The sequence below is a fragment of the Schistocerca americana genome, chromosome 8 (assembly GCF_021461395.2).
Source record: "Schistocerca americana isolate TAMUIC-IGC-003095 chromosome 8, iqSchAmer2.1, whole genome shotgun sequence".
NCBI lineage: Eukaryota > Metazoa > Arthropoda > Insecta > Orthoptera > Acrididae > Schistocerca > Schistocerca americana.
This window is the reverse complement of record NC_060126.1, coordinates 327,486,933-327,505,339: the sequence shown is the minus strand read 5'-3', so window position 1 is coordinate 327,505,339 and position 18,407 is coordinate 327,486,933. Positions and strand designations below refer to the sequence as shown.

General features: G+C 39.9%; 1 protein-coding gene across 1 annotated transcript in view; it reads left to right on the top strand.

Moving 5' to 3' along the window:
• Window positions 1–18,407, top strand: part of LOC124545834 (odorant receptor 43a-like) — a 64,681-nt gene that overhangs the window by 11,149 nt on the left and 35,125 nt on the right. The window contains exon 2 of the mRNA XM_047124791.1: window positions 10,358–10,457. Within this exon, the coding sequence (XP_046980747.1) occupies window positions 10,358–10,457 (100 nt within the window). The remainder of the gene's footprint in view (window positions 1–10,357; window positions 10,458–18,407) is intronic.

The window sequence follows — 18,407 nt, the reverse complement described above, 5'->3', positions numbered from 1 at the left end:
TTCCGGGAAGATTTATTGTCTTTGTACACGCGCCGTCTACGCGTTTATAGGACCTCTTCTTCTCCATTTCCTGTCAGGAATCCGTCACTACAGTTTTTCAATTTTATTATTGTTCACCCTGTGTAGGAATCAGATGTTTCCACAATATTCCAAATAATAATCAGACGAAGGCAGGGGTTCCTACCACAAGAAAAGGGCTTGCGTGGAAAGTATGGTAGCTAGAGCCCCAGTAAAATTTGAAAAGAGTGCGGTTATATAAGGACTTTCAATATTTTTGCAATTCAGATGAAAACGCTTCCTGGCCCATCCGACGTATGCAGACAAGGTGAGACAGCAGAAGACCCAATGCAAAGATGCTGATGAAGCTTTAACGCCATCCAGCAGTCCTTAGGTCGATATTTTAAAGTAAAATCATCAGATAATTAGTCAGTTTGTCTACAGCGCCCACAAAATTCCAGTCATCGCACCTATAAAAACAAAGTGAGCTAGTATTCAGGGGATGTTAAGTGATTCCTCACATAAATTGTAAGTGTTTTATGTTGTACATAGGACATTCAGCATCTGCAGAGGTTTTATTGTGTTGCAATGTTACACGTAAATAATATGCCAGAAATTCAGTGTATTCTACTCCAATGTACCATAGAGCTTTCCTGGAAAAAGTCCTGGATGTTGCTCCATTACGTCCTTGAAGCGAAGGAAGGCTGGACTCTTGGGGTCGAGTAGTGGTTGAAAATCCACTGGGGATGTTGCATTTGAAAATCCACTGGGGATGTTGCATTTGAAAATCCACTGGAGACGTTTCACGTCTTACGTCTAAGATAAAATGTTCGTTATGTGAGGAATCGTTTGAAAACGCATTGCTAGACTGCGCATTAGAATACATTCGTTTTTGTGGGAAGGATAGTAGGAGTTTACGTTTCGTGATCATCCATCTGAAATCTCAACTGCACTAAGGCACACCTACCGCGAAATTCACTGTTAGTTAAAAATAATACTATCACCCTCCAAAAGAGTATTCATCTGTACCACAGTGGACCTTCTGCTTGAATCTATGGAATGAATGTAGCAGCACTATTACTCCGCTAGCTCAGTCACAATGACCACACATCTTTTAAGGACTAAGCTATTTTAAGCACTAACTTTATAACTGACTGTGATATAAGACTCAGTCGTGCAACTGCAGGCCAATGCAAGTTCAAGTTCAGCACAAATGATTTACAAATCCTTTGACACTATGTGATCTCTACGTCCGTCGTTGATGTATGTTGAAATGATGGACATTCGCAGTCTAGTGTAACGAACTGTGCTGTCTTCCAACAGGATGAGTTGGTGTGGTAGAAAAGTTAAATTGTGGTACCTTGGTTTGAGGGTGTATATCCTTCACTGTGATGGGAGTCTAATACATACAGGCATGGTACTTGAGCTACGTTAACCGTGCGTTATTTGCCATAGGGTGATGCAGTTGTCTCTAAACGAAGGGAAGGTTCTACTGTGAAATACTTTTTTACACTTCTAAAAAAATCTTCTCCATATCATCTGGTATACTTCGCAACCTTGGCCAGCAAAATAATTTCAATGCAAGCATGTTTTTGAAGAAATTACACATGCACTCATCATAAATGATTTAGAAACCTGTGGAAACAAGCAATGTATATGTGCGACAACTAACTCAACGCTCTTTTCTGTGACGCTTCTGAATGTCTGAGCTGTGTAACCATCTACAGGAGATAGGCAAAATAATGTGAACAGTGGTAGTAATGGTATGATTCTGTTTAACGGTCAACAACGTACGTAAGACTCGTGTCGCGCTGGAATGTGCGTGTTCAGTACGGACTAGGCATCAGGTCAGGTTGTTTACGAGTAGTGCACACTTCGTATTTTCATTCAGAGGCCGACGTCGACGTGCAGTGGAAGACCTAACAGAGTTCCAACGAGCACAAATTGTGGGGGCCCGATTAGCTGGGGTATAATTAACCAAGACAGCCAACATATCTTTCAACTGTTTCAATGGTCGTCACAGCCTACACAAAAGGAAAGACATCATCGTGTGGACGTAATAGTTGGCGCAAATCAAAACTAAATTACAGATATCATCGTACGCTAACACGAATTGTGTCAAACCAACACAAAACTACGGCCGCTAAAATGACTGCATAGCCATCTTCGGGACCCCATGTCTACCGACACTGTCCACCGAGAACTCCATAAAGCGAATATTCATGGACGAGCTGCTATACCGAAACCATTAGTGACGACAACCAGCGCAAAGAAGCGTAAAGCATTGTGTCAGGAGCGTAAATCCTGGACGGCTGATCAGTGAAAACACGTCATATGGTCCGACGAGTCAACGTTTCCCTTAATTCCAACAACGGGTCGGGTTTACGTCTGGAGAATCCCAAAAGAAGCCTACAATCCTGACTGCTTGATTCCAACGGTTAAGCATGGAGGTGGAAATGGGATGGTGTGGGCAGTCTTATCGTAGTATTCTGATGGTCCCATCATTACTCTCAAAGGCCGTGTTACAGCCGATGATTATGTGAACATTTTAGGTGATCAGGTGCACCCCATGAAATATTGTTCCTCAACAATGACGCCATATTTAATGACGATAATGCGCCTATTGACACAGCCAGGACAGGACAATCGTGGTAAGAGGAGCATGCAACTGAACTGCAGCGTCTTTCCTGGCCGTCACAGCTCTCGGCCTTCAACGTTACCGAAACCTTGTGGGCGGTATTGGAACGCACTTTACAGTGCAGATTTCCGGCTCCCTAGTCACTATAGAATTTTGAAGAGTTTCTGATCGAAGAGTGGCGTAACATTCCACTGGAGACAATACAATCGTTATATGCCCGTATTCCAACAAGAATCGCAGCTGTTTTACGGGCAAATATTGGTCCAACCCCTTATTAATAAACCAATCCCAAGTAAGTACAGGTGTGCTCACATTTTATTTTGTCCATCCCCTGTATGTTCCACCACAAATCTGTGACACTTGTCATCACACTTTGATCTTAGAAAATATGTTGAATAAACGAAATCACAAATAGCTCATCTCTATCGCAATACTTCCATGGTTGTAAGAAACACAATATCATGCAACTATTCTCTTTAGGTCTATCCATAAGGTACCTATATTTATCTTCCTTGCTATAATATTGAGCTCATTATACCACAGGTTCACTTGATGTTAAACCCCTGATGACTATAGGATAACAAAGACGTTGGAGATGTTGAATGTGCTATGTACTTCGTAAAATACTTATATTATATGTGAAGAATGGCTTAAAATCACCTAAATACCAGTTTACTTCCACTTATGGGCGGTACCACTGGAGTTTTGTGTGTCCTGCAGACCAACTGAGTTACGCTGTATTGACTTCACTTTCAGACGCGAATCTAAGGACTGTTAAATAGCGTTAAAGCGTCACCAGCATGTTTGCATTGTGACATCTGCACTCTCACCTTGTGTACTTACGCCGGAAAAAGTAGGAAGCGTTTTCATCTGAATTGTAAAATTAAATAACTGCGCTCATTTCAAATTTTATCGGGGTTATGGCAAGTGTATATTCTACATAAGGGACTTTGTTGAGGGAAACACCCCTGCATTCGTCGGATTATTATTCAGAAATTCTGCGGAAACATCCGATGTCTATATAAACACCAGTATTCATTAAATCACGTGTGAGGAATTCTCAGTTTCCTAGTTGCTGTGATTTTGATCCTTTTACAGAAACGAGAACATCTTAATTCAAAAGATAGTACTATCACATGTTAGAATTACACCTTATAATTTCCACCTACTCTGCTACAAATATTGTTCCCCAACAAATGAAAAGGTAGTAAAAATTGGGTTACTGGTGTACGTTGAAAGTAGTTGAAATTGCATGCCTCGTTTCTCACGCATTTGTGAAACCCAGACGTCTGAGTATAGGTTTAAAAGTTTGCTATCATTTTATTGCAGTGATATGAATGTACTACAATTTCCGAACCGAAATTGGATGTAAATTTCGTCACACACCCTCAGAAACATATAAAGAGTTTGTGTCACATAGAACTGATGTTGTGTTTGGTGAACAAGGTAGTAATTTCATTCTCATAAGCTACTGTAACGTGTGGAACTCCATATAAGTTAACCTAGTTAGGTGAATATAGGTCAGGAGCTGGAAAAAAATTTCCTACATTCGAATGATAATAGCGTCGTATTCCAGACGACCAAGAGGCCAGAAAGCAGGTAGTTATAGAATTAATATTTACGTGTAAAATGGTGTAGTCTGAATTCTTATAAACGGTTCCACTTTGTTCCCAAAACTGCAACTGGCTGATGAGCATTGCCCCATTTCTGCGAGGTTACTGCTCTTTTCATTGGGATACCGCTCTGTGCGTTCCGTTTAAGTGAGTTTTGTGAATCAATTAATGATGTTCATCTCAGCAAACATACCAATATTTTGTTTCACTCAGTATCATCGCTATATTCGATGTAAACTGTATAGGAATCATATCAACACGTGTGCTATCCTTGCTGTCCACATACGATAAAAAGTGTTGATACTGAATACTACAGCCTTCTATTCTGATTGATGTACATTTTCGTCGAATCAGGTACCGTTCCTAAATGTATGATGTGCCACTGGTTCCTCCAGACTCGTAGTTGAAAACGTCCTCTGTGTAACAGTGCATCATGTGCTCTTTGACACTTGGGCGCCAGGATTTTGTCAGCAATTTGCTGATATCTGTGGAGAGTCACAGGAAACAGCATGGTCTCTGGCAGTGGTTGTGGCGGCGGTGGCGGCATTTCGCTGTCTGGCACACCAGCTGCCTGGCAGCCATGTAATACTGGTTTTGGACGACTCTAAGCTCCACGACGCGTGCGGGTGAGACTCTCCCGTTGGTTGTCTGTGTTCTAATGAAGATGACATTGTTCCAACCCTATTTTTACTAAACGTTGACAGTGACAACCATGCAGGCTGCATCAGCGGGCTATTCAGTTTCGAAGTGAAGCCAAGTGCTCTAGTTCTCATAACCATCTGGCTTCCTATCAAATGCTGCTCTATATTTCTGACAACCAGCGGCCTTCCAATCATTTAAACTGACGGTGAGTAGATGTCGAATTTCTCGCAATTTTCTGAAATTTCCTGCAATTTTAAAATTAGGAAAAATTAGCTGTTGGGTTTGAAATGTAAGGTACCTCGGCTAAATTGTTTAAACTCTGGTGTAACTCTAGTGAGAAGAAGGAACTGACTTAACTTTAACACCAGAAAGAGATCGTTGAAACATAGCCTGAGTAGACTTACGGCAAGTTAGATGCAAATTAAGCGTGCCATTGCTTAAACTGTGATATCAGAGAGGAATGGTTTAAACATAGCACTAGGGCTCAGCGTATAAGAAGTGATGTGTGTGACACCAGCGAATCTGAATTACAGTAACAGGATGATGTATTATTTATGTGTTGGATATTTTGAATTTAACAACGGCCTAGCATCAATGGTACCAACTGTTCCCGTCAGATCACCAAAGTTAAGCGCTGTCAGGCTGGGCTAACACTTGGATGGGTGACCATCCCGTCTGCCGAGCGCTGTTGGCAAGCGGGGTGCACTCAGCCGTGTGAGGTAAACAATACGGCCCGGAGAGCGGTGTGCTGACCACATGCCCCTCCATATCCGCATCCTGTGATGCCTGTGGTCTGAGGATAACACGGCGGCCGGTCGGTACCGTTAGGCCTTCCAAGGCCTGTTCGGACGGAGTATGGTTTAGTTTATATTGAATTTCCTGAAGAACTTAAACTTAGGATGACAGTTCGTTAAAGAGTGACATTGGCGTGGAAAATCCAGAAATTCTTCACAGCTATAAATAGCCTTTCCAGTTTCCCTTTGTCTCAAGGGAGTGACATCATCGAAAAACCATCTTGAATTCTGTATGTAGCATAAGAGCCTAATTGCACCGACATGACTCTGCACCAACTTGAATTCTGTACTTAAAACAACAGCCCTACTTCCACAGTGATGCCAGGGGAAAACCCAGTGGCCATACTGGATTCGATGATTAGTAAAAGTGACCTACTTTGACTAACATTACAATGTGCTGCCTTAGATTTCCCACCAATTTACTGGACAACAAGCGTACTTCCACAGTGACATCCCGGGAAAACCCATTTTGGGTTTTGGAATTTTCTTCTAATTTATACTTACGATTGTAAACGTATTGGGCACAGCATCGAATACAATGAACAGTAATAAAATTTTATATAGAACGGTCTTGATAGAGTAAAAACACTTTTATTCATGAGTGGTGACTTGTTTTTATCTGATGTGGATCGTCTTTTTAGAGTAAAACATAATACAGGGAAACATGTAATATAAAACATTAAGTTACTAAATTACTCGTTGCTATATTTAGTAATAACGTGTGTAGGCGATGGCATACAGCGGGAACGGTGGATACCACCCACTGCTGTTGACTGCTGACTATGTGGCGGCTTGTTTAAAATTTCTGTTTTCCCTGCCTGATTAAGAGACTAGTTTAGTTCCAGGATATTTTACCCGTGAGGATACCATCCTTCTTAAGACTTACAGTAGAGTTTCATGACCTTGGAAAATATAAATAATATCGTTTTTACTTCCCTTTGACCGTTATCAGTACCCACATAATAAGGTCATGCATGTTAAAGTAATAAGAACAAATAAGTTAATCACTAGAGCAGGGGTGTTCAAAATTTTAGCTTTCCTTGGCCACACTGGAAGAAGACAAGCATTTTTTGACAAAGTATAATACACTTAACAAACACAAACACACACACACACACACACACAGAGAGAGAGAGAGAGAGAGAGAGAGAGAGAGAGAGAGAGAGAGAGAGGGAGAGAGAGAAAAAAAGAGAGATGGTCAGAGACATATAGTTAACACTTTTAATAATTCAGTATTTATTAATTCATGATTGTTTATTCTAAAAATGCAGGATGAAATGAATTTGACAATTGATATACGAAATTTCATTCATAAATCTATATATAGCTCTAAACAATCCTCTTGGACGAACATCCGCAACTGAGCATTATACTATAGGTGGAAAATACCGCTTCAGTCGTAAATTTCTTTTATTATCACGAACGGTTTCGGGCCGTCATGATCCCATCCTCCGGTGTCGCAACTGTGATGTGGCCCCCGAGCACCGCGGTGGACGTGTACTAGGCCCGGTTTGCTACCGTAAGTAGAGGCGTAGAGAGCCCGAGACCGGTCGTAATAATAAAAGAAATTCACAACTGAAGCGGTATTTTCAACCACTAGTATATGTAACTTTTTCTACCAATCGTGTGAGAGGTACTCACTTCAGGAGGACATTGATACTTGCTTCGGGCTGCATGCGGTACGCTAGCTGCAGTTTGGACGCCCTGATCTGGACTGTTGAGCCTACAACTTCTGAAAAGTCTCCTGATCTTCTTTTAAGTTATTTAGGCCTCCCTATAGACACTCCTCCGTAACTACGTTAAGGTTGTCTGTACTGTTGAGGCATTTAAGGCACCAGAGTCAGGAAACGTTCGTGGTTCATGTGGTGGACATCTCCCTATGAGCTCAAAATGAATTGCATCTGCCTCAGTAGCTTGAATTTAACTGTTAATTTCACACATGGATATTATCAATGTCATATCGTTAGGTGTAACTTCGTTTTGTAATTACCATAGGGGAAATGTAATGTCCGTTGTTAGTATTAAACATATTTTTTCTCAGTCCACTTCCGATGAAGCAGAAAGCTTAGCACATGCATGGCCTCTCTTTGGCGTAGGTTCTCTCCTTTCTATGACAAAACGGCGGAATTAGGCTCACAGTGCTTTGCTGTTCGTCCCTCTAATAAGATTATCCTCCATAGGCAGCAAGTCAGTTGAAATACTCGTATACGAAAAAAAGGATGAGAAATGTGTTGAAACAGGAATAGGTTGCATAGTTAAAACATAAAGCAAGGCTTTAACCTAAGGGAACACAAGAAAACCGTTCTGTAAATTTATTGTAGGCCACGATATTCCTTTTGACACTGAAATACATCAGTTGGTTTCCATTGTCCTTTTATGAGTATTACAGTCTTGTCCCGTAATCTTGTATTTCTTTACTAGTTCTCACGATATGAAATTAAATTCTTTCATTCACAGCCTAGACTTTAACTCCTTCGACGTGCGAGTACGTAAAAATGATTAAATCATCTTTCTCTAATTGTAATTAACATTTTTCTCATCTGTAAGCTCCGAAAGACGTTAACAATGCTTCTACTCCCACAACCTCTACTCCTCCAACCTCTACTTCCTCCTCCAACCTCTCCTCTTTCAATAACATTGCTTCACGCCTCCTTGTCCAGTTAACTGGCAATAGCTCTTCGACTTGGATTCAAAATTTGATCAGAATAACAGTACTGATACAGTTTTCTTGTATTCGCTTGTACATATAACACTGATGAATGGACCTCAAAATATTTTAAAGACAGGCTGTGCTGCGGCGGTGTTACGACCAGTAGGTGCTACACAGTAAATCACCTTAGCGAGAGTGATCGTTAACGACCGTTCAAAATCTTTTAATTGGTTGTTTAGTTATTTGTTCCAACTGTCTAATTCACGATAAACGCTCTGATGTGGAACGTGTCAACAGTACAAATATACAACACTTACAAACAACTAACTAAAAAAAGTAATATTTATATGGCTTCATGATGAATATTTACAGCTTTTTTTAAAATGACTTATTATCTCTACTCAAGAACTCTTCTATAGTATAGAAGGAGTTGTTAAGGAGAAAGCTCTTTAATCTACATTTGAAAAAATCTGCTGTTGTTGGGCAGTTTATTTCCATGGGTAGATCGCCAAAGGATTTAATAGCTGCGTGCCAAACCTAGATTCGTTACAGTGTAGTACAGACCACTTTTCTGTCCATTGCTGTGCTGGTGACTATATCTGTTACTCTCGAACTTAGACGGACTGTTGATAACAGATTTAATAAGTGATTAACTGTGATTATGGTTAATATTCTCAACTAGCTAAAGAGATATTTGCAAGCTCGTCATGTGTGAACTCCACAAATAACGATAATTACTGTCTTTTGTGGAATAAATACGTTTTGCCTAAGCGATGAGTTACCCCAGAAAAGTATCCCATAAGACGTCAATGAATGAAAATATACAGTATATATTAAGTTAGTGATTTTTGTATCAACGCTTCCAGCTTGAGTCTAGATTTAAAACAATCATTAACAAAAGTTCTACACTTTGAATCAGTCTCATAGTTGCTGGTTCAAACGGCTCTGAGCACTATGGGACTTAACATCGGAGGTCATCAGTCCCCTAGAACTTAGAACAACTTGAACCTAACTCACCTAAGGACATCACACACATCCATGCCATAAGCAGGATTCGAACCTACGACCGTAACGGTCGCGCGGTTCCAGATTGAAGCGCCTAGAACCTTTCGGCCACACCGGCCGGCCTCATAGTTGCTCTTTGGCGTTGAAGACACACAATGATTACTTATGCGTTTGTGATTTTTGGCTGACAACGGTATATGAAGTTGAAAAGCTCCCAAATATTGACATACAAGTGTAGGACAACTTTACACAAATGTCCGTTAGCAAAATCACGCAAACTGCACTGTAATTTAAATTTTATAATCTGTCTTGAATTTTCTACGCGTTTACATTCATACGCTTCTTTCATAACACTGCAATATTCACAAGGTACTATTGCATATTACGAGTCCAAAAACATACGTTATAGCTATTTTAGCACTTACATATTAAATGTATGCATGAGGAAGCAAAGGTTTGCTTCATTTTATAATTAGCTAACGGTTTACAAATTACAATGATCATACAAATGGTGTCAGAATAGCAGTAGGAATATTTAATTATCTTTTCTTCATTTACTTTCATCTTACAGACATTTTACTGTATACCATATAAGACAGAGAAGCATTTCTTGTAAATTAGACGATTATATACTTCAAACATTAAAATCTGTAACAACAAACACTAGCATTATTTACACCACAAATGACGTAGTGTCCTTACTCAACAATTCTCAAGACTCAACTAAAAAATGATTACTGGCAATTCGGAATGTCACAGTTGCCACGCCAAGAAACTTCCAAATCTTCTTTCACTGCGAGTTACTAATTTCTGTCAGACAAAAAAATTTAATTTGGAAAATTTTTTGAGGAATAACAGACATTCAATTCAAAGCTCCGTAATACTGACTTATATTCTCAAGGTTATGGAATTGTTTGTTATTTTACTTTCCGAAAGGCACCATTTTATTGGATTACTAAATTTTCAAAATTTGTTAAACGGTGTATCGTTCACTGAACTTTTTTATTTGCTGTTGCAGGTTCGTCAAGCATTTGGAGAAGACAATGAGTTCCATAGTAATGACACAATTCAGCTTCAGCGTCCTCGTCACGTGTGTGTCATTGTTTCAAGCAACATACGTAAGATCTTCGTTTTGCAATGATGAAAACACAATTTAATGTTATTGTGTGGAGGTATATGTCAGTATGCCTATACATGGACTGGTTGCTAATTCAGACATGAATGTTGTGTGTTCGTGGGGCCAGATGAAATAGTAAATGATGATTGACTTCTTTCTAAGGAATAGCAAAGTTAACGTGTGTCCTTCTGCACTTCTCATTTCACTATCACAGCAGTTGTAGACTGAAGTATAATAAATTTATATTTGAATTTCATTTGCGTTGATTTATTCACATGTAACCAGTTCTGACATGTTGTGAAGAAGCAGTTATGGCCTTCGATAAAAAAAAACGGGGGATAGAGACTCTTGCTGGGCTACATTACGGTCTAACCAGGGCTCTCCTAGAGTCGCCACAAGGTTTTACAGACACTGGGAACTGTTTCCTCCACCGTACGCGCGCTGGGTGAAGTGATGCTGTCATAGCCTATAGTCCTATCATTTTAGAGTAGATCAAGAAAGTTGTTTGCCGTAAATATAATATTACAAACAAACAGAATGTATTCGGTAAACATTCTGTGCAAAGATTCCTAGATACAAGAAAAAAATTACCTTTCCAGTGGATTGCATTCTCGCCCTGTTTAGTGGAGGTGCGTGAATGGCTCTAGAAAGACGTAATTCGGCAGTAATGTGTATTGCGCATGAAGTAAGTGGTCTATGTGCACATTTAATAATAACTGTCACAGTAAGCTGTTATCGAATAATCTCTTTTCATTCACTTTTGTATAAACCTGTCCAGAGTACCCACCATCAGTTTAAAATCTAAGCTTATTAGTTTCAACTTGTTTAGAATGGAATCGCCTGCAGATTGGATTAAAGGAAGACGTCAAAGCAGTTCAAAGACATGCTGCTAGACTTTTATTGATGGGTTCGGCCAACACTTAATTTTGGAAGAGATGCTTCTTAGATTCAAATATCGACACTGGAGGGAAGACCTCCTTTCCACGAAAGACTGCAGAGAAAAGTCAGAGAACCAGAATTGGCGGCTGACTACAAGACGATTCCACTGGCGCCAAAGTACATTTCTCCCAAGTACCGCGAAATAAGGTAAGACATAATAGGACTCATAGGGAGGTGGAGAGGCAGCCATTTTTCCAATGCTTCACATTCGAGTGGAACACGAGGCGGAATGACTAGTAACGTTATGAGGTACCCTCCACTATGCACCGTATGGTGTCTTGTGGAGTACGTATGTGTAGATGTACATGTAGATGATGTACAGGAACTGACGGGCATCAGAGAACAGGTGTTGTTGGCAGGGAACGTGAACACGGAAACTGATCTCGGTTTTAACCTCGTGAATGTCAGTAAGTAGAGGTTGTGGCAGATTGTCGATGGAGATTCTCCCTTGTTGGTAATCGACCCTGAGGAGTCTACCTTGGAGGACTAAAGACACTGTTTACTTTGAGCTGCACCCATATAACGGCCCAGCTGGGTTGTAACGTGCCAATGCCGAAGAACCAAACATGATGATGGTGAAATAAAAGGGAGGTGGGCTCTGCAACCGAATACATGACTGACGACCTCTGTTCGTGAGATATGCTCCTGGATGATACTGCTGCTGGTGCTAGGTATTTGTCCCAGAAACCTGAAAGATGACAACAATTGTGCGGCGTGGCGTGTGAGGAGGGTTGCCAACGGTAAGGTTATCCTGCCGACTGGCTTTTCCATAGGCGACCAGAAGGCAAAAACTGCAAGAGATAATAAGCCTCACCTGGCAGAGAAACTCAGAGAATGAGATCAGAAGACGAACCACGTGCAGAACATCGTGAAAACGCAGAAGGCTTCTCCCAGAGTAGATAGCAGGAAAGAGATTAGTGTATGAAGACAAAGAAAAGCCATTAGCTTCGGTTGGTTCCTCTGAGCAGCAATTTCGAACTCGCTTTTTCGATGATGAACTGCAAGAGGCGATAGATGTCGGACAAGTGACTCAACTGAGCAACATTAGATTAGAAAAAAGTTTTGTCCAGTTTCCTATCATCTTGTATGTGCCTGTATCATTCACTTACTGAACAATAAGTCTTCAGGTCCTGTTAAGATCCTAATTTGAATCCCTGAGCTTAAGTACTGATCTCCTTCCATTGTCTCATATCTAGCCATCTTCCAAAACCAAAGCCTTTCCTTAATCCACATCCATACAGGTTGGTGATAGGAAATTCAGCATAGCAGAACATTCCCAACGTTGAGAAGGTCTGCGACAGGTTCTGTCGTCGTGGCTTAATTTATGAACTGTCCAATTTACACAGTCCTGAACATACGATCAACATGATCTACTGTTGTTTGAAAGTACCCTGTTAAGTACGGCAAACATGTCTTACCAATATGAGTTCTGTGTCTGGAGTTCCATGAAATATTATACGCTCACTACACCAATGATGTCAAAGCTTATGTTTGTGTTGAATTAAACATTTTGAGGTTTCATTTTTAAAATGTTCAAATGTGTGTGAAATCTTATGGGACTTCACTGCTAAGGTCATCAGTCCCTAAGCTTACACCCTGCAGGGCCCTAGACCGCTCGGATAATCCCGCGCGGCAGGTTTCATTTTATTGATACACTCTGGAATACTCTCTTCATCGCTGCATATTATAAGCATGTCGCATAGAGAATGCAATGTGAAGACATATTTCCATTATATTAGGATATGTTAAGTGACAAGATAAAGAAGAAAAGGAGAAACAGAGGAACAAAGATTGTGAGACTGGTAGGAAAAGAGAAGTCATCAGGTAAATTATGCACTAAGCACCATTTATTCATTGATAGCACTAAGTTTCAGGCATATGAAAAATTGTTGTATTCTAGGAAGGGACCTGGGATGTCAGAAAATTTGACATACATTTTATAGTGAAACAACACCAGCTCTTTATTATTATTGAGTGCTGTTGACAGGGCATCTCAGACTGATTCCATATCTCAGATTTGCAGAAGTCTTCCTATACCATTTCTCACAATGGACTTCTAACCAGCTGCATGCCTATGGAGGATGGTCTCAGTTGTGCGACTGGGTTTGTAATTTCCTGTCAGGAAGGTCACTGTTCGTAATCACTGACAGAAGGTCATCGAGTGAAAAGGGAGTGATACTTGGCGTTCCTCAAGGAAGTGTTACAGACCCTCTGCTTTTACTAATCTGTATAAACGATAAAGGAGACGCTCTGAGCGGTAGTCACATATCGTTTGCAGATGATACAGTCGTTTGCCGTGTAACTGAAAGGAGCCTGTTTCAGCTCCCTATCATATAATTTTTAGCTATAGTACTTAACATTCTTTCAATTAATCCATAAGATTCCTTTTATGATAGTTGTTTTACATATTTCATAGCTGGTAGGAGGACTGGGTAAGGAACCATCTCACAACTGATTTTTATTTTTCTGTTGCTTATCAGCAGCTTGTCTAATCCATCTTTTCATAAACCACATAGTGAATAAGCTCTGCAGTATTTGGATTATTAGGATGCGCACATGAAACAGTAATTATCGAGGCAGTTGTTTTTATTCCTCCATGTTGTTAAATTTTCTTCAACTCTTGTTTTCAAATCTGGCTTGTCTGCTGACGGGGCGGGGGGCTGCAAAGTTCTTTCTCTTTTCAAAAGTATGTCATGGGTCACTCGATCCCGACCAGCCACCCAGTGCCTGAGAATGGCGTCATCGGAATGGAGGGGCACGTGCTAACCGCACACCGCTCTCCCGGCCGTAGTCGGGTTTCTTCGCTTTTGAACCGCTAGTAATCCGTCGAGCAGCTCCTAAATTGGCCTCACGAGGCTGAGTGCACACCACACCAGTCCTCCTACAAAGGGAAACTCTCTTACAGTACCGGGAATCGAACCATGGTCCTCCGTTACGGAGGTGGTCCAACATCTTGACCCTAATCAATTTCCTGCAGAATGAATAGTTGCAAGCTAGGTAAAGTGTGGGTCAGTTGGAATTTGTTGTAATTATTAGAACTTTTACCAAAGTGGTGTATTTGGTTTCTAGTTTTCTTCTGAGCCAGCTGTAGAAACACTGTTTGCTGGTGTGCCAACCTCATGTACCATCCTCCTGTAGCTTCCTGTTAGCTAGTACAAATACTTGGATGTTGCGAGTGTCAGAGGTTATTGCATTCTCTAGAGCATCCGTGTCCAATCGTCTCTGGATACTGATTCCTTGCTAACGAAACGAAGTTAAGAATGAGAAGATGTTAAACCTCCCCCTGCCCCGCCCCTGCAAGGAAACATTTCTGTAAGTTTATACTGTTAACTTCTTCTTTTTGGTAAACAATAAGTCAATCGAGAAAGATTCCACAGTACTAAGCGTGTCTTTCATGGTATACCGTTAACTTTCGTTTTTCCCTGTATTCTATCCAATCACTGAACGAAAGACCACTGCTTGCTAAATGAATGTCAAGATTTTGATGAAGCCCATTCCCTGCGCCGTCGTGCTGAAGCTTCAAATTAGATTTCGCTGCCGTTTTGGAAAAAATTATTATTTCAAACATAAGTAAATTCTTTTAACGACTCCACGCAACATTGTACACGGTGGAATTGGGATACAGAGAGGAACATCTGCTCTTAACAGGAAGCACAGTAGCTTCCCAAAATCCATGGCATGTGGCAAAGGGTGCATTCCGAAAAATAATAAACCAGATTTGAAAGGAAATCAGGGTGAGTAAGTGTAGGAATGTCTGTGGAACAAAAACTGATCGCTTTTATGGTACAGCCACCAGAAGATCAAAACCAATTGCCAATCGATTTAGGCAAGGTACCTGTAAGGTGGAAAAAGTGGCAGTTGACTGTAAATAATGGGAGGTGTGAGGTCTTCTAAAGCCATTAAATTTCGGACACAGGATAAATTACAAAAATTTAAAGGCTACCTGTAGAACTAAACACCTAGGGATTACAATTAAGAACAATACTTTAAACATAGCTGCGCTACAGCAACGGTTCCACGTAATCAGATTAAGAGCAGCCGACCAGTTGCAAAGGATAAAGTAATCTTTACCTAGGTTTCAATAGATATAAATCTATCTTCTTCAGAAGACGGCAGTATTATAATAACATGAAGTGATATGTCCTTATCGTTTAGACAAACATCTGCATAGTTTCATTAGTTATAAAATATAGCCCTGAGAACAGGGTTTGTCAGACAAATAAAATAGGTACATGGAAGTTGGAGGGCGCATAAGAACAACATAAAACTAACGAACGGCATCGAGAAATTTCAAGGAAGGTCAGGTAGTTCTGTTTATCGTGATATATGAACAGAGTATTTCCGACCTAATATGCGAGCTGGTGCGGCAATAATTAAAATGGTAATCATTAAAACAAAGTAGTTTTTCATTGCAGCGCGGTCTTGCCACGAAATTTCAATCAACAATCTCCTTCTCCGAATTCGAAAATATTTTGTTGACGCCCAGCTACAAAGGGAGAAATGATCATCGTAACAACATAAGTGATTTAAGAGATGGTTTTTCCTGCGCGTTATCGGGAGTGGAAAGCTAGTGAAAAAGTCTGAAGATGATTCGCTGAACCCTCCTCCAGACACTGAAGTGTGAACTGCAGGGTAGTCATGTATATGTAGACAGTAGTAAGTCAGAAATATCTAAACTAGATTTCAAACTGTGAAACGTTTCCAGGGATAGATGTGGTCTCTGTCGACAATTTATAAGTTTTGAAAAGCAGACTGAAGTTGAAAAAATTTCAGACAAACTGCATTTAATATCAAGCATGAAATGAAAAAGCGTAGATAATTAAAATTGGAAAGGAAATATTAAGCAGTGGTAGACATAACAGAAATACAGCAGAAGACAAAGGTAGCTTTTAGGAATGAACAGTGAAAGAAGCAGGAAAATAACTAACGGATAGGACGCAGCGTAGCAGAGGTATTTGGATAACATAAGAGGTATTAAATTTAATTTAAGAAGGAAAAAAACGTAAAGACTGAATATGAAGCACATAAAAGATCTCTAAAAAAACCTGACCGTCAGAAAATGCACAATAGCAAAACAGAAATGACTACACGATGAATATAAAGTTATACAAACTTGCATGACATGTAAGTACATTAAAGAAATATTTGTAGAAAACAAGGGTAGCTGTATGAACATCAAGCGCTCTGATGGCAGTGCAATATAAGCGCAGAAGGAAAAGCTGAGAGGTGGAAGGAATACGTACATGAACTGTATAAAGGAGCGAAATTTAATGGCAATATTATGAAAGAGAAGAGGAAGTAAATGGAGATGAAGTGGAAGCGTGACACTGGGAGACGAATTTGACAGAATACTGACAGGCCCAAGGAGAAACGAGGCACCTCGAGCAAATAACGTCTTATCATAGCAATCAAGATCTTTAGGAGAAACAATCATAATGAAACTGCTCCATCTGTTATGCAGGATTTATGATACTGCCGGAACACCATCTGACTCCAAGAAAATGTAATAATACCAACTTCAAACATAGCAGGTGTGAACATTGGTGAACCACTAGCATAGTAAGTCATGGACACAAAATACTGACACGCATTATCTACAGTAAAATGGAACAACTGGTAGAAACCAATATGGAGCAAAATCAGTGCACGTTGTGGAGAAATGTAGGAAGACGCGAAGTAATGCTGCCCGTATCACTTATCTTAAAAGGTAGATCGAAAAATGCCAAACAACGTTTATAAGATTATAAATTTAGAAAGCTCTTTTGATATTTCTGACTTTAAAGCTTTTTAGAAATTCAGAAATTATCAGCGCTAAACTACATGGAATGAAAAGCTGTGTACGATTTGTACAGATACCACCCTGCCGTCAAAGGACACGAAAGGGATACAGCAGTAGAAAACTGAATTAAAGGAGTTGTGAGTCATCCTCCATGTTATTCAGTCTGCAAGCACAGGAAGCAGTAAAGGAAATGGAGGCAAACACTTGACAAAGATACAGTGAGAAACATTAAACAGTTTAAGGTTTTCCGTTTACGATGCAGTTCTGACGGAGCTGGTAACAGACTTGGAAAAACAGTTAAAGGGAATTGATATTACCTTGAAAAGTATACATAAGGTGAATGTCAACAATAGCACAACAAGGGTGATGGAATGTAGTCGAACTAAACAAGGTTATGGCGAGGTAATTAAATTAGGAAACGAGACGCTAAAAATAATTTCTATTATTTTTAGCGTCTCGTTTCCTAATTTAATTACCTCGCCATAACTTCACTATTTGAGCAGACAATTAACTAACTACGACAAATTGTTTAAAAAAAAGAAAAAGGAAAAAAATATTGGAAATTCATGCTGGGAATAACAAGAACAATGATATCAAAACGCGGTATTTCTTAATATCGACTGTTAAAATGTCATTTGTGAAACCATTTGTCTGGAATGATGTAACGTTATATGTTAATGCATCTAGTTATGAAGAAATGAACTTTGTTGCTCAATTTGACTAAAATGAGAGATTTATTGATACGGCACACCCTGAAACATCAAGGAATATTTGTTATGTTCTTGTGCCGCTGAAGCGTGCTTGTGTGTGTGTGTGTGTGTGTGTGTGTGTGTGTGTGTGTGAGGGAGGGTTTTGTGAGAGGTACCGTGAGGGATAAAAATTGTAGGGAGGGACTAATACTTCTTTACACATAACAGGTTACAAAGGATTTTGGTTGCAGTAGTTATTCAAAAATGAAGATATTTCCACAGGATAAACTATCGCACAGATGACTGAAACTAATATTCGCCCTGAGTACCACAGCAACATCCTCAATGGTACTGATGATCAATGGAATTAGTAATTTCCATTTCAATGGGAACGTTGCCAGTTACTGATTTAAAGGAAGAATGATATCTTAATTAAATCATGTCTTTATCATACATAGTGGGAGGCCTCTGTTTTCAAGTAAGTTGAAAGTCTTTCTCCCTTTACTCGCTTAAATGATACTGTATAGTCTCTATTCAAAGTGTT